Source organism: Callospermophilus lateralis, chromosome 5 (assembly GCF_048772815.1).
Source record: "Callospermophilus lateralis isolate mCalLat2 chromosome 5, mCalLat2.hap1, whole genome shotgun sequence".
NCBI lineage: Eukaryota > Metazoa > Chordata > Mammalia > Rodentia > Sciuridae > Callospermophilus > Callospermophilus lateralis.
In genome coordinates this window covers 124,022,773-124,039,911 of record NC_135309.1, presented here as the reverse complement: position 1 = coordinate 124,039,911, position 17,139 = coordinate 124,022,773, and the positions used below count along the sequence as shown (strand labels likewise).

At 38.0% G+C, this 17,139-nt stretch overlaps 2 protein-coding genes across 3 annotated transcripts in view; one reads left to right on the top strand and one right to left on the bottom strand.

The window, feature by feature from the left end:
• Cdc20b (cell division cycle 20B) overlaps positions 1 to 11,354 on the bottom strand; it is a 47,564-nt gene extending 36,210 nt beyond the window's left edge. Inside the window, exons 1-2 of the mRNA XM_076857697.2 lie at positions 11,292 to 11,354; positions 10,988 to 11,050 (exon numbers count right to left, since the gene is read on the bottom strand). Of these exons, the coding sequence (XP_076713812.2) occupies positions 10,988 to 11,050; positions 11,292 to 11,354 (126 nt within the window). The remainder of the gene's footprint in view (positions 1 to 10,987; positions 11,051 to 11,291) is intronic.
• Positions 271 to 4,717, top strand: Gpx8 (glutathione peroxidase 8 (putative)). 2 transcript variants are annotated; one of them, XM_076856137.2, is made up of 3 exons: positions 273 to 520; positions 1,092 to 1,353; positions 4,164 to 4,717. In XM_076856137.2, the coding sequence occupies exons 1-3, from the start codon at positions 317 to 319 to the stop codon at positions 4,325 to 4,327; spliced, it is 630 nt and encodes a 209-aa protein (XP_076712252.1). In that variant the 5' UTR covers positions 273 to 316; the 3' UTR covers positions 4,328 to 4,717. The 2 variants fall into 2 exon arrangements, with proteins under 2 accessions (XP_076712253.1, XP_076712252.1); XM_076856138.2 differs by lacking the exon at positions 1,092 to 1,353 and having other exon boundaries at positions 271 to 520; positions 4,164 to 4,301.
• Positions 11,355 to 17,139: the final 5,785 nt, after the last annotated feature.

Genomic DNA, 17,139 nt, shown 5'->3' with positions numbered 1-17,139 from the left:
CAGTTTCCAAATTACAAGAGCACCATCTTCTGGTGAAATATTTTCTTTGTAGGAAAGGAGTTAGGGAAATACCAAAAATGTCCTGATTTTTCTGACAAAAAATGGCAGTTTTATCACTAATAGGTTGAAATTCTGTAGTGCTCTTTATTTCATTTGGAAGTTTCACTACATCTGCCTTCTGAGAAGTATTCTTCTACTCCTCAGCTGTGAAAGGAGCTAGTCTATCCTTCCTGGTTTGTTAGATTAAGCAGGTTTCAAGTTTCAGCTCCTCCTTTGAATTCCAGCCTGATGAAACTTCCCTGTAGAATCAACCAAAATGGAGCCTCTCGCCGCTCATCCGTTAAAATGTTCCGGGCCCAAAGTGAAAATATTTGCAGTTTTACTCTCTATGGTTCTGTGCACAATGATGCTATTTCTCCTACAACTAAAATTCCTAAAACCTAGAATCAACAGCTTTTATGCCTTTGAAGTGAAAGATGCAAAAGGAAGAACTGTTTCTCTGGAAAAGTTTAAAGGCAAAGTAAGTTAATTTTTCAGATTTTATATCTGTTGATTTTTCATGTCTCTGCTTTATCTCTTAGTAGAATCAATGCCTCGCCATTGCATAGTTACTAGTTAAAATTTGGTCTTCAATGTAATGTTATTAGAACATCACTTTAGTTATCAGTTCTGAGAGTTTATATGCTTTCTAATTATCTTATTTTTCTCAAAAATGCTCTAACTTTTGTGTTTTAAGTTGTCTAGAAAATGCTTATAGTTAGTAATGTGAATATAGTGATGATTACTAGTAAAAGTATCATCTATAATCTAACAATAAAAAGCACCCTATCAGTGATGATATTATCATTTATTTTTAAATAAGTTTTCATGCATCCCTAATGCTTTTTAATGGCAGTAATGTATCAGTCTGAACTTGTGCATTTAGGTATAGTTTTCAATAAAACTGGGTATGTCTAAAAAGCATGAAATCATCATCCATCAGAGGTTATATTCCCCCAAAATGGCTTAGGATTTTAACTACATGCAGGAGGGGAGGGGTTTTTTAATCTTTTGCTTCACTTTCCGGTTGGATGTTTTTCTTTTTCCGGGAGGTTTCACTAGTTGTAAACGTGGCTAGTGACTGCCAACTCACAGACAGAAATTACTTAGCACTGAAGGAACTGCACAAAGAGTTTGGACCATTCCACTTCAGCGTCCTGGCGTTTCCATGCAATCAGTTTGGAGAATCGGAACCCCGTTCGAGCAAGGAAGTAGAATCTTTTGCAAGACAAAACTACGGAGTAACATTCCCCATCTTCCACAAGATTAAGATCCTAGGATCTGAAGCAGAACCCGCATTTAGATTTCTTGTTGGTAAATATATTTGCCTCACCAGTATGTCTTTAATTGCTATTCATTCTTACACAAATATACCAGGACTATACTTTTTATTTCATTTGAAATTTTTTATTGGGAAAATTTTCATAAAACGATCAAAAAGACAGATCCTTTGTAACTTTCTAGAAGACATGCTACCATAAAATCAGTATTCTTAGATGGCAAAAGAAGTTTACTCCAATGTATTTAATTTCTTACGACCATCTTCCTAAAGACTTTACTTGAAATATGACTGGCTTTTTTAACAAATTATCATAATTCTCCTTTTGCTTAACTAGCATTTTGGGGAAATATCCCTCCCCATTATTAAATCTGCACATTTCATAACTATTGCTGAGCATTATCAACTGAACATATCTTTATGGTTGATTTTATATTTCCTTTCTTATCTGAGACATTATCCTCAAGGATGAATTTCTCAGTTTACCAGGTTTTTAAGAATTTTTTTTCAGAAAGCATTAATATTAGGTTTTCTTTACAATTAAGCTAGCACAGAAGAATTTATTTAAAGACTTCCTAAGGTTAGTTAGCATAAAGGTAGTGTAGATAGGGGCTGGGGATATAGTTCAGTTTGTAGAGTGCTTGCCTTGCATGCACAAGGCCTGGATTCAATTCTCAGTACCACCAAAAAAAAAAAAAAAAAAAAGGTAGTGTGGATAGAAACTTTGGTCTTACCTGGGTACAAACTCCTGCTCAGTTGCTTTTGCTGTGTGGCTTCAAGCATACAACTTAACTTCTCTGTACCTGTTTCCTCATTTGTAAAATGGGGCTATGAGTAGCACCTACTCACTAAGTTTTTTGGGAGGATTAAGTGTATTCATAGTCAAACACTTACACACTGCTCACTCTGTACCAGATACTACTCTAAATGGCACTCAGCTAATGGTCTCTTACCTTATACTGATGTCATCTTCAGACCTATTTTCACTGTAAATAATTTGAGTTTTGACAAAATCATGACCTCAGGCATATCAAGCTTCAATTCAACAAACAAGATGTTCAATAATATTTTATGTAAGTAATAAGAAACTTCTGAAAACATTATATTCAATTTGTAGGGAAAGTTGATTTAGTGCCTAACATCATGAATACCAACCAGGAAGTCTTTATTCCTTTTATTCCTGGGGTTTAGTGGAAAAAAGAAAATCCAGAATACATGTCCTTAAAATAATCTTTCATCAATTATAGTAGCCAAATGCTTAGACATAGTAGCTCATAGGTTATTCCTCTTCATCACTAAAAAAGCTTGTAAGGGGCTGGGGCTGTAGCCTCATGTGTGAGGCACTGGGTTCGATCCTTAGCACCACATAAATGTAATATATACTGTGTGTTTATCTACAACTAAAAAAAAATTTTTTTTAAAAAAAAAAAAGCTTGTTTATACAACTCCATTTAATCTGTATAATCAAAAAGATAATAGTTCACAATGAAACTCACTACTCTGTATAATTAAAGTGCACTAATAAAAAAGTTGGCAGTGACTAAGCTTCCACCTGCACTTGGGAGAGGAAGGTAATAGTGCCCAGAGGTTAAGAGCACAAACACTAGAAGAAGGCCTGACTATCAACCTTGGCCCTGTCAATCACTAACTACATCATCTTCAGTGTAGGCCTCCTTCTCCCCATCTGCAAAATGGGGATTAAATAATAATACCCATCTCAGAGGGGTTCTGTAAAGCTACAACAGGCCAGGCACTGTGGTCCAGGCCTGTAATTCTGGCAACTTGGGAGGCTGAGTCAGGAGAATAGCAAGTTGGAGGCCCACCTCAGCAACTTGGAGGCCCACCTCAGCACTTGATGAGAACCTGGCCTCAAAGTGCAAAATAAAAAGGGCTGGGAATTTAGCTCAGTGTTAGAGAACCCCTGAGTTGAATCCCCAATACTGGAAAAAAAAGAAAAAAGTTTTAGAGGATCTATTCAAAGCACTGAACATACTTTACTAGGCACACAGTAAGCACTTGATAAACTTAAAAAAAAAAATATATATATATATATATATATATATATATATATATATATATATAATACATATATATATATATGTATATGTATGTGTGTGTGTGTTGTAGGTGGACAATAACTTTATTTCATTTTTATGTGGTGCTGAGGATCGAACCCAGTGCCTCACACATGCTAGGCGAGTGTTCTACCACTGAGATACAACCCCAGCCCCTACTTGATAAATTTTATAGTTATTATATCTTGTTCTGATGTATATCAATGATATGAACATAAATTATGGATAATATACAGGAGGAAAAATCTACATTTCTTAGATTTATCAAAAGATTCATAATTTTTCAAAATAAAGTGGCTAAATTCCTTGTCATTTTCAGCTATGTAATAGTTTTAAAAACATTCATATATTAAACATGAAAATTAATTCCCACATTTTCATTACCAAGGACTTATTCTTAAAAAAATTTTGAGTTAGTGACAAGGTAAATTTCTTATTTAGATCAACAAATCTAAAATAGACTGCTTTGGGGGCTGGGGGTAGAGTGCTTGCCTAGCATGCACAAGGTCCTAGGTTCAATTCCCAGAACTGAAAAGAAATTAAAAATTAAACAACTTTGTTTCATTTTATGGCTCCAGATCAGTAGAGTCATCAGTGAACCCATTGAGTATATTAAAACCTCATTACTCAAACTTGTGCTCTACTTTGTTTGGGTGTTTTGTTTTGCTTTCTAGAACCTGATTCTAAAGTTGTCACTTATGTAAATACAAAAGAAATGAAAATCTTAAGAATAAAGTTATGCTCATGAAAATATGTTGTGTATATTTTAGATTCTTCAAAGAAGGAACCACGGTGGAATTTTTGGAAGTATCTAGTCAACCCTGAGGGTCAAGTCGTGAAGTTCTGGAGGCCAGAGGAGCCCATTGAAGCCATCAGACCTGAGATAGCAAATCTGGTTGGAAAACTCATCCTAAAAAAGAAAGAGGACCTATGAAAATACCATCAAGCCACTCTAATTCACAGAGAAATATCTCCATGAGGATTTGATCTCTTTTTAAATACTTTGACAGCATTTACAGCACTGAAGAATTTTTTTTTTAATGTTATCTTGCTAGTCAATGGTAATGAACATCCTCAGGACAGAGATGTAACCCAAAGCTAAAAAAAAAAAAAAAAAAAAGTAGCCAAAGAATTAAAATACTTCATCTGATATACTAAAAATTTCAGAATACACAGTCACCAATGTGTTCCATATCCCATTGTCCAACTTGACATTTTATTGTACTTTATATAAATGCCAACACCCTAGACCACTGTTTGGATTTCACGAATTCTGTGTGACTGAAATTTTTGATGTAACTATAAATGGCTATGTTGATGCAATAAAACAAATAATGAAAATGTAAAATACATTCAAATCCTTACATACCTTTGTTTCATGTACAGAATTTTGCTCTTTTAAGTATAGGTTTCTAGTGTGTTTTACTATACTTAGTCTTTTTAAATGATATTATAGTATTTGAAAAAGTCTCATTTTCAACATCTCTCTCACCATTGTTTTCTGGAAGCAATCCAAATTCCAGACAGAACAGTTGAGTCTGCCTTATTTTTGAGTGAAAAATCCCAAGTGTAGGAAAATGGCCATGAGCATGTGATCATTTAGCAACAACCTGCCAAGTTGGTGAAGGTTAATTATAACCTCATGAAATATGTATTCACTGCATGAAAGGATTAGACTGAAGCAAAATCTGTATGACAATGACAGAAAAAAAATGCACTCATGTAAAACTTGGCTAAGGGGGAAGAAGACCTAATAGCCTGTGGTTTGACTCCCAAATTCTGATTTGATAGGTGAAAGATTTTTGTGGTGAATTCAGTAACACCACCAAAGCTTATAGTTCTGGGTCTGGATTAAGTTCTTAGGAAAACAAAAAATATTTCCTGGAGTACCTTCTGCTTTAAAGTATCCATGCAACTATTCAGCTTCAAGTGTGCTTAGTGTAATAGTAGGTGGCGGTGGAGGCAGTTTCCATCCTAGTGATTTACAGGGATAGCCTCAAGAACGCCAGATTAGTGTATCAGCAAACCTGCTCCCCTCTCAGCTGCTATGTGACTTGTCACTTTAATTTCAGTTTCCTCACCTACAAATTAAGTAGTAGACGGAAAGAAACAGAGCCCCCGTAAAAGTCAATGAATATACTTAGCAGAAAAGAAATCAGAACTAGCCTAGATGTTGGCAAAGACACAGGAGCTACCTAACTAGATTTCTAGTAGGTATCCTTTGCAATTTATCCCGGAGTCTTAGCAATTGAATTCTGAGCCTCTAAAAAATTTAGTCCAGGTAACCCCTTCAAGTGTTTCTTCCAGAGCATTCTTGCCTCATGCCCCCACTTACTTCCTTGAGCTCCCCTTCCGCACAGTGGCACTGCCAGGGTGTTTTGGTGTGCCTCATTAAGGGTGTGAGCAGAATTGCATGTGCCAGCCCCACACAGGCAAGTCCCCACTGCCAGACGGTAACAGATGCACTGCGAGATGGTCTTCACTGTCCCCACAAATGTTATTCAGATGCCCACCCTGCCTTAGTTCTTTCCAAAGCCATATAAATGCCTTATCCAACCTACTGCCTCTTCAATAGCCAGTCTCCCCTTAGGCTTTGGCTATCCACAGCAGGCAGGTGGGGCTTTAAAAATGTGTCCTATGTATTTCCTTGAAAAAAAGGAAATGTGTCCATTCAGGATTCCCTAAGGATGAGGCTACATGTGCTGAGAGAGAGTGGAGCCTTTTGCTGATATGCTGCCACCCTTAAGTCAAATGTTTTACACAAATACTGCTAAACAAACACATGCCGAGAAAAAGTCGCATCGTTTCTTAAGCAGTCCTCTTGTAATCTTGTCTGGAACACATAATGCAATAGTATCCCTAAACTAAAGAGTATAACAGAAAAAAATCAGGCATTATATAAAAGGGTATTTATCTCTTCATGACAAAGCAAAAGGGCAAAATCAAATGTGTTTTAACTGAGGTAAATAATTTTGTATTTGTTCTAATTAGTTATGACAACAGAATGCATTTCAGTTCATTGTACATAAATGGAGCACAGCTTTTCATTTATCTGGTAGTATATGGTGTAGAGTTGCACCACATGTGCAGTCATACATGTACCTAGGGTAATGATGTCTGTCTCATTTCACCATCTTTCCTATCCAATAATTTTACTTGAAGTTTGATAGTTTCATTGGATGGTGGAGAAAAAATTATAATTCCTGATCATCATTTCTTGGCAGATGTAACAAGATTGAGTATTGGGGGTTGAAATAAATATGAATTTATCTGAAAGTTTACTTTATTTTCTTAAATGTTTAATAATTTTAGTGTATCTATAGTATGTGGATATGTACATGTCTTAATTCTAGCATATATAGCACATCTATAGTGGTGGCTGGTGAATGTTCAACAAGAGATTCTGGAGGAGGAAGGAATCCTGGACTTGTGGAATTAGCCAATTTCTATGGTGTCCTATGTATTTCCTTGAAAGAAAGAAAATGTGTCCATTCAGGATTCCCTAAGGATGAATGCTCCTCTGTGGCCAATTTCAGTCTACCAATAGTTTATTTAATAACTAATTTGTAAGTTTTCTGAAAATGTTGAAAGAAAGGAAATGTGTCCATTCAGGATTCCCTAAGGATGAATGCTCCTCTGTGGCCAATTTCAGTCTACCAATAGTTTATTTAATAACTAATTTGTAAATTTTCTGAAAATGTAATAATTTATTTTCACAGACCAATAATACAAACTGCTCTAGCACATCAAAATTCCTAAAAATTAAGACTTGATCAAGGAATCATAAGGATTTCCAAAGAGAAAAGTCTAGAGCAAAAATATATCATACATACTCTATTTCTGTTATATACTATTTTGACAGGTTATATAAAAATGTAGGAGTATATGAAGTTACACTAAAATCTTTCAACTTAACTAGGTTGTCTGCAGATAAAAAAAGAAGAAAAAACTCCAAGAGAATTGAAGGCAGAGAGGGAGGAAAGGACAGAAAGACAAAGCCCCCACTCCAAAAAAAATTTTTTTCACTATATTTTCTTTAAAAATATTGTGTTTCAGAAGACTGCCTTGTGTTAGGTGGTTTCTGAACAAAGTAGCATCTTAATTAGCAGTATTTCTTTGAAAGAAAAATGACAGACATTTGGATAAAACTGATAAAGGGATGTTCTGTCCATATTTATTCCTTAGACTGATGTCATCTTTTCCATGGAATAATAAAAGTCAACTAGCTTGGAGCTGGGGATATAGCTCAGTTGTGCCTCACATGCACAAGGCCCTGGGTTCAATCCCCAGAACCACAAAAAAAAAAAAAAAAAAAAAAAAAGTCAACTAGCTGTTACAAATACAGACTAACCCATCAAGCTCTTCTTCCTTTTGTTCCCTTTCTCCAGCTAAACTATTAGGGCCGTACTTTGCAGAGTTGAGACACATTCTCTTTTGGAGGAATAGAGCAGTAAAGAGCAAGAGATAAGGAAGCCAGCTAGGGTCAGTGATGGGGAGCATTTACGTTCTCAGCTCAGAGAACAGCATAATGGCTGCCCAGGAGCAAATACTTCATCAGTAGAGCTTCCTTCCACTCCACCAATCCCTTTTCCCTCTACTTACCCCTTGACTTCCCAGCATGTATCCCTGGCTTTCTCTCTCATACCTTTGGAAACATTTTCTTTTTTAATTGTTGTGTTCATCTTTCCCCTTACCCATTGATCTCTTTAACTTATTTTTATTTCATTTTATTCCTTTCCTTTCTCATCATCTCAATAATATGAAATTAAAGAAAGCTTAAACATGTATTCTGCTAATTGAGTACAAATACTGGTGTCTTGTGTCTTGCTCTTTAATTTAAAAAGAATAAAACACAAATGACAAGCCCTCTAAATTCAGTTTATTTTATTTTTATTGATAAGTCAGTGACTATCTATAGGAAATAACACATCAAAATGTAATCTTTTGAAAAAGATGAAAAGAAGCCAGACATGGTGTACATGCCTACAATCCCAATGACTTGGAAACTGAGGCGGGAGGATTGAAAGTTCAAGACCAGCCTCAGCAACTTAGTGAGGCCCTAAGCAACTCAGTGAGATCCTGTCTCAAAATACAAAGTTAAAAAAGCGGGGAACTGGAGAAAGTAGCTTGGTGATAAAGCACTCCTGGGGTTCAATCCTCAACAACAACAACAAAAAATGAAAACAATATTTACATATTAGGCATCCTTAAACACAAAGACCCTAAAAATAGAATCAGATTGGACAAATAACAAAAACAGAAATGAAATCTGAAAGTAGTAAGATGCATAAACATCAAATTACAGTACCTATTCAACCTATGTTCTAGAAATGTTTAAATTTAAATAAGCACAAAAATTACCAACTAACTTATAATACAATAATGTAAACATTGTACTATATTTCTTATATTTCTCTTAGGTGTAATTAATAAACCAGATCATGAAAATCAGTTGCACTAACTTGCTGCAAATGTCCACATTAGGACACCATATGTTTGAGACCCAACATACATCTGACCCTGCTTCATAGGTCAAAATGGCCTCCAAGGGAATGAGAAAATATTTAAAATTATATTTATGGTCAGTTCTTCCTACTTCATAAGCTAAATCTCATGTTATCTCCAAATATTACATAATAAATATAGGAAATATAATTTTTTTTCAAAATGGAGGTAAGTATTCCAAATTCAACTCATTTTCCAGCAAAAAAAAAAAAAAAAAAAAAAAATCCACAGTTTTCTTCATATTTTGAGTTAAAATGTTTTAGTCAACTTACTCACTGAGAAATTACTTCAATTCTCCCTTTAGCTGTATGTATACATGGTCATAGAGATCTATTCTACTGCCAAATTAAGAAACTGATAGTCCAGAAAGAATACAAAAAGACTCAGCTGAAAACTTGGGGAAAGATAAAATTGTCTTTATGTTCTAAATATTTTATTTTAAAAAATACATAATTTCACAATTACTTTAATATTGTTTAGCTAAGACTCCAGCCAAAAATATTACTTGAAATTTTTAAAGTAACTATGGTACTTCCCTCACCATTATGAGGCTGCCCATTGTATTATAATTAAGTAACCAATAACAATAATAACTGTTATGGTATATAGTACACTGCTTCATAGCAAAACAATACACACATTAATTACAGATTTAATTACACTCTGATGTTCATTGTATATGCAATAAGATAGCAGTTGCATGTTAGCTGATGCCATTTATATATCAACCAGCTAACAATACACTGCCAACCCATCACACACAGTCACCAAGGCATTTCATTAACAAGAGGAATTTATCCAGAAGCAAGTGGCAGGGTAGCTGTGGCTGCTGACTTGACCAAAGCAGCCAGCTAACAATACACTGCCTACCTGATTCAGGTCATTGCTGTTTTTCACAGCCCATGAAGTCAATGAGGCTAAATTCACAATATGAAACACAGAACTTTAATTTTACACATTTATATGCATATCTTATTTCTCACAACTACCACAAGAAATATCATTATTTACCTTAATCTAGGTAAAAACAAAGTTATGAAAAAAATTCAACTTTCAGAATACTTATGCTTAGGTTTTCTACAATTAAACTATTGGATAATGAACATACATTACTGCAACACAAACAAATTAACCAAGTTACTTACTTACTATAATTTTTCAAATTACTTCCACTAAAAGATAAGTTGTCTTATTAGGCAGTAAAATATCTAGGAGTCATAATAATATATAAGCTGTGTATGAGACACAACTCCAGCAAACTGGGAGGTGAAAATCAATATTAAAGTATTTAAAGTGGAATATTCCAGTATTTAACATTAAAGTATTTAAAAAATTTAAAAGTTTAAACGTCATTAGTTGTCTTCCACTATAAATAACAGTAGTCGTTACATTCTGAAAGTTTGGCTATGTGTTCAATTTAGAGTGTCACACTTTAATATAGAAACTAAAATTGTAAATTATCTAGAAATTTTTATTAAAACAGTGAGAAACATGAAAAATGGTCAAAATTAGAGATTTAATTATGAGGGTTGTTTATGTGGAGAGATTTTTAATTTTTTATATTTTTCAGTGATTACAAGAGAAACTAAAAGCCTTTGGGTTAGGTTAATTTTTTAGATTTTTACAGCCTTTGGGCTGGATCTTTCAAGGGCGATGCATTATGCCACTTCTCCGCATTGTCCACGAGATGGCACCATTTTCATTTCTTTAGGAAGCATGTTTCAGAATGCAGCAGAGGGGAGTGCAACTAGCAACTGTTAAGATGAAATTCTAACAGCCAGCTAGCAATGCACTGCCTACCTGATACATCCAAGCTTCATCCTTTGCTACTGAGGCAAAACTACAGCATCATTCATATACATTCAGATAAAAAACTAGACAGCACCATTCAGATACCATTATTTGTCAGAGATCTTCAGTTTCTTGAATTTTTAAAGGTATGCAATTAGATTCTGCACTTGAGATTATGGGGGTTTTTTAATTCTCATATTTCCTGACAAGCCCATACTTCCTCTAAATGCCTTTTTTAGCAAGAATTAGTTTGCTTGAGATCAGAATGAAGACAGCAAGGCAAGCCCTGGACACATACCTTGGGAGAAACTTGACTTCTCTTCTGCTTCATGTCATTGGAGAGCACCTTCATGACGTTCTCCTTTGAAAACAGGTAACACATTGAGAGAAATTGTTTAGGAAAATCATTTCAGGTGTGGAATTTTTCTAGCTCATGAGTTCGTCAAAACCACATTCACCTTTTTGTGAGGCACCTCCAGAATTAGAAAACTCAAAATTAAGACCAGGTAATAGTTTCTTGGTTCTAAGCAGGTTACAAGCAGAGCCTTCGTCGAGAAGCCCCTTTAAAGCGTTGAGCGAGGAAACAAGAGGGCGTTACTCACCCACAGCATCTCTTCTTCGGTCCGGATCCGCCGCCGGGCGGTGCGCTCCAGTTTCCACTCCATCTCGGGCGGACTTCGCGGGACCCGAGTTTGGCCTCTTCGCGACCACTTCCGGTCCCCCCCCCCGCCTAAGCCAGACTTAAGGCCTAATCGTCAAACCCCTCGAGTCTCGTTCCCCAGGTCCCTCATGTCTCACCACCTACCTTCTTTTCCCCGATTCTTCCCACAGCTCCAGAAGCGTTCCCCTGGGTACCACTTAAAAAGCCCGGCTGGCGGCAGCGGGAGCGGGAATCCCCGTCTCGGGCTTCTCATTGGCCAGCGCTGCGGTGACGTCAACCCCGGGAGGGATTCCCTCCGCTCACTTGCGGCCCCACCCGGCCGCCACCCGAGCTACCGCTGCAGCGGCGCGCGAGCGAGCGCCAAGCTCAGCCGCGGGAAGTGGCGGGCCCGAGCCTGGGACTGGCGCGGTGGGCTGTTCCCGCGGCAGGGGGCCAGGGGTTGGCGGGCGAAGGAGCGGGTTCCCGCAATTCACCTGTCCTTTTTCAAAAACAAAAACGTTTCGTTCTAATGGGCTCTGGTCCCTTTTCCTCAGCTCCATCTTCCTCCAGACCCGTCTTGCCTTCGAGGGATCTTAGGGACCCAGTCAACCCGTGATCTTCGGTCCTTCGATAGGATCACCGTTTGGGAAAGTTACTGACTCTTAGACCTGTTTCCCAATCGTGCTTATCAGCTCTTCCTCTGTTTCAAGCAGGGAAAGGGTAGCAAGACGTCTTAGTGGATGAGAAGGGAAAGCATTGACATGCATATTCCATAAATTCTCAGCTCCATCCATTAGGAAGGGGTCAGATTCTGTCACTGCAGCTTTTGAGCTATCTTCTTAAACTAGAGGTTTCTGAGAGGGGAAAGAACCGGTTACAGAGATAAGGAGCAAAGAGCCAGTAAGAAAGCTGAGCACAGTAAGGGCTCGGTGATGGAGGAGAGGATGATGTTGGTGGTGAGAAAGGGATCTAGAGGGGAATGAGCAGGAGACAGATGGACTGTTGCTTTGGCTGCCCATCTGAGCTGCCGAGAAAGGCAAGCTGTGCCACATGGCAGGAGTGTAAATAGTGTCTGGGAAAACTCTATGGTCCGGCAGCCCACTTTTCACTCCTGCATCACACACACACACAAACACACACACACACACACCCAATTTGACATCAGATTGCATTTTGCTCTAATGCAGTACGTGGGTTTGTGCATTTTCTGGGGAAAAGGTTCATGATTTTTTTTTAAAAAAGTGAAAACTCATTCTATTGCTTTCCATGGTAGCAAAAAATAAGAAAGAAAAAAAAAGCATGGCATCAAGATTTAAGACCCAATATTAGATCAGTTTCCCATACACAATGACAAAGGTTAAGGAAACTGCTTCACAGGGTAACTTAATCTTCAAATGAGAATTTACCAAAATGCTTGATAGTCAAACAACTCAGATCAAAAGACCTCTAAGTTTTACCACAAAAATTCCACTTTCCTTGCAGTGCATTCAAAAGGTGTACTCATTCCAACTTCCAGTAAATCCTTTCAGCAAACATTGAAGCTAAATAAAGTGAACAATCATTGTTTGAGAGAGGCATTGTTAATTTAAATGATCAATTTTGCAAATACCAACTAAAATTAACAATAGGTTGGAAATAATATGAAATTGTTTTTATCTTTGTTTCATTTTAAGTGCATTTTACAAGTACATATTTTGTACAAAGAATAAAACCAACTCAATTATTGAGCTCTTAAATCTATGTAAATTGGGGTTTTTAGAATTCAAGGTCTTACAAGTACTAAGAACAGTAAATCATTCCTTAGAATAAACTTATCTGTAATACATTTATAAATTACTTTTTAGTCATTAATTCCACAGCACACATATGCAGTGTCCAAATGCCTTTTTCTTTCAAGTGCAAAACAGGAAAAAAAATAGTAAAAAAAAATCTTTCTTTAAAATTAGTGTGCATTTAAATATTCAGATTTAAATTTCCATCATGATAGTAGAAATAGAAGAATCATCATTTGACAAATACTTCGGTAAACTGTTGCAATCAAGAATCATGAATGCAGAGCTGGGGTTGTAGCTCAGTGGTAGAGGGCTTGTCTAGTACATGTGAGGCACTGGGTTCAATCCTCAGTACCACATAAAAATAAATAAAGGTATTGCATCCATTGGCAATGCCGGACACGGTGGCACACGCCTATAATCCTAGCGGCTTGGGAGGCTGAGACAGGAGGATCTTGAATTCAAAGCCAGCCTCTGCAAAAGCGAGGCATTAAGCAACTCAGTGAGACCCTGTCTCAAAATAAAGTACAAAACAGGGCTGGGGACGTGACTCAGTGGTTGAGTGCCCCCTGAGTTCAATCCCTAGTACCAAATAATAATAATAATAAGTGCTGAATTATTGTGCATATAATAAAAATATGTGACCCCTAAAATTAAATACAAAAAGAAAACCCACAACTTTTCAATAAATAAACCTGGCAGACATTACCTTAACCAAGTGATCAGAGTTAGCCATCACCGTTAATGGGACCTATTGGTATTGTGTACCTCCTGATATAGTGCACTGAGAAGAGAACAACTCAATTCTGTAGTATTCTTACCCAAAATGCATAGTCTGAAGTTAATTGTGAGAAAGTACTAGACAAATTCAAGTTGAAGGACATTCCACAAAATAATTGACCAGTACTCTTCAAAAAGCCTCACAGTCATAAGAAAGACTAAGAACTGTCACAGATTAAAAGAAACTATGTAGACATGTCAACTTCCTGCATTGTAAGATTCTGGATTGAATTCTGGATTAAGGGGCGGTGGGGTGGAACGGGAGGACACTGGTTAGTCAGAAAATTGTAGACATTTGAATAATATCTGTAAATTAGTTAAAAGAGGAGTAGTCATGCTAATTTCCTAGTTATAATCATCGTGCTACAGTTATATAAATTGTCAATATTTGGGGAAGCCGTGGAAAGAAAATAATGGAATTCTTTTTACAAATTCTGTAACTTTTATCTAAGTCTGAAAGTGTTTCAAAATGAGAAAAATCTTAACATAATGCGGTCATTCTAATAAAAATATTAAGGCACACTATTTAGAAGGAATGGAAATATCCTATAAATATTTATCTCAATTTTTATACATATGATTTAGGAACGAAGTCAATCCAAGTGTTCCTGTGCCTGTAATTAACTAGCTTCAAAATATCTCCTCCTTGAGAGTCGGATTTGCAGGGAGGATGTGAGAGGTCGGGCTGTGAGGGAGACTCCTTGGCAAAGGCTAAAGGGAAGGATTTTGGTGTCGGGAGAAGAGGTGGAGCGGTGAGGAAGAGAGATAAAAGTGCAGAAAATTTTTCTTGACCCTCAAATTTGCTTTGCTCTGAGAGACTAGGCAGATCCCTATGGATGGGAACCAAAAGGGTATCCAAAGTTCCCAAATGCTGATTTTTTTAACTAGACAATTATACGTTCATTCTCAATAATAATGTTCAATCTATCAGAAATATACAACGTAAAAAGCTAACTCCCTTCATCCGTTCTCCGGACCTCTTTCCTCCCCCATAGCATCCTCAGACCATTCTCGGTGCCTTTAACCCACATCCGTGGGCACACACAGTTTGGCCCTAGGAATCTTCCCACATAAAATGGGATCCGTTATACTTATCATTTTGCTTGTTCTACTTCACTGTATTCAGTTACTACCAGAAGTGCAAACGGGAGAGCTCCCCATCCGCGACTCCAACGGCCTCTTCGCGCGCCCCTTCTGCGCGCTGCTCTTCCCGCCGGCTCCAGGCTGGTCCCGCGCGCACTTGCACCCGCGGGCTCCCGCGGGCTCCCGCCCCCCGACCTCGCGCTCTCATGGCCCCGGCCCGGCTCCCGCGCCCGCCCGCCGCGGCTCGCGCCCCTAGCTCGCGCGCCAGCCCGCCCCGCCCGCGCGCGCCTACTGGACAAAAGGGACGGTTGGAGTTGGCTTCAACGGTACCAGGGGCGCGTGCCCCGCCTGGATGGTGGGGGTGTGTGCAGCGGAGCTGGGGGTGTCTGAGGGAAAGTGCCACGCGGCTGGGCTGGTACGGCTGCAGTGGGTGTGGGCTAGGGAAGGACTGGACCAAGGGGAAAGCTGCGGGCAGCTTCTCTCTGGTGAAGCGAGGAGGTCGCCAGGAAGGGAAGAGAAGGGAAAGGAAATCCTCCTCGTGTCCCAGACTACCAAATTCTCAGGGCGCGTCAGCTCCCCAAGTAATATAGCTCAAAATAGCGCTACTAACAGTAGATCTCCCAAACATTGAACTTGCAATATAAACGCTCCAGTCAGAAGAGTAGTCAATAAAGTAATCGGACACCTGGGGTTATGTGGCTTATTTTGTGATTGGGGTTGGTATAGTTCGTGTGTATGCTATTCGATTACTCCCTGATTCCTCAGTACAGGGTTTGTCCTTTAAATTTTATTTCTACATCCATACCCCAATTAAAGAAGACGGAGAGTCAAGTTTGCCCAGCTTTTAAAGCATGGTAAATCAGATCACTTCACCTCCAACCCCTCATTTTCTTTAATGTTTTTCTCCCCACTTTCTCCTTAGGGTAGTTTACTACCCAAATAAGACAGCTCTTCACAATTTTAAGGCAATGTAAGGAGAACATCAAACTGAAATTGGTTCAAAAAATGTGTTAATGCAATAGATGAAATCAGACATATGAGGATAACTTCTTCAAAGAAAAGCTGGCTGGTGAATGCTCTGGACCCCCCCCAAAAAAAATCTACATTTCTCCAAGCTACCAGAAAAACTGCATATTCTACCAGCACTTCAAAAGCAACTTAATAGAGGGAAGAATCTTTTCTATTCCTATTCTACCCAGATCATCTATCTATACCTCCTATGTGTGCACCCTGTTGCCAATAGCCAATTAACTATCTTTCTGATGGGCCAGACTCAAGTTAGCCTTCTTTCCCATATGACCAAATCAGACAATCATTTTTCCCTCTGTGGTGTTGATTACATCTGCCATCTTCTCAGACAATAACAATAACATGATAACTCAACCTCCAGTCTATTCCTTTTCCAGTCCATTAACTTAACATATTTATTTGCATCTAGAAAGTGCCCTCCACTATGCAAAACAGTGGAGATGCAGAAGAAGAAAATTGTTTTGAGCAATCTTCCCCTGCCCAGTATCCTTGCCTTACATATAAAATTAAGTTTCTAGTTCTCTGACTCACACAAAAGCCCTCTATAATTGAACTTATCTCTGCCATTCTCATCTCCCACAATGCCTCCAATACCTTCTGTCTCCATAATGTAGTTGATGTCCAGTTCCCCCCTGCCTTCAGATCTTTGCTGATGCTGCCTCACTTTTTTACTTTTTCTCCATATTCTCCTGGCAAAATCTTTTTATTCAAATTTCAGCTACCTTTTCCAAAAAGCCTTCTCAAATTCTGCTAGCTAGATTTTCTTTATCTTCTTTATGCTCCCATAGCCTATTTTATGACCTCTAACCTGCTTAATTCATGTGTGTGTGTGTGTGTGTCTGTGTGTTCCCCACTATATTGCAAGGTCTAAGAATACAAGGAGCTTTTCTACCCATTTTGTCCTCTTTGGAGATTGGCTCAGTACTTTGCACATAGTGAGCTTTGCATTTGGTTGGTGCTCAATATTTTGTTCCTTGAATCAATCTGGATCTTTGTAGAATGGAAAGCAAAGGTTCCATGGAGTAAGGCAGATCCCAGGGCTGCTACTTGCTAATTGTGTAACTTGAAACATGTTATTTGGCTCCTTTAAATTTCAGGTTTCTCAACTGTAAAATGAGATGATTATTATATACTATACAGATTTAT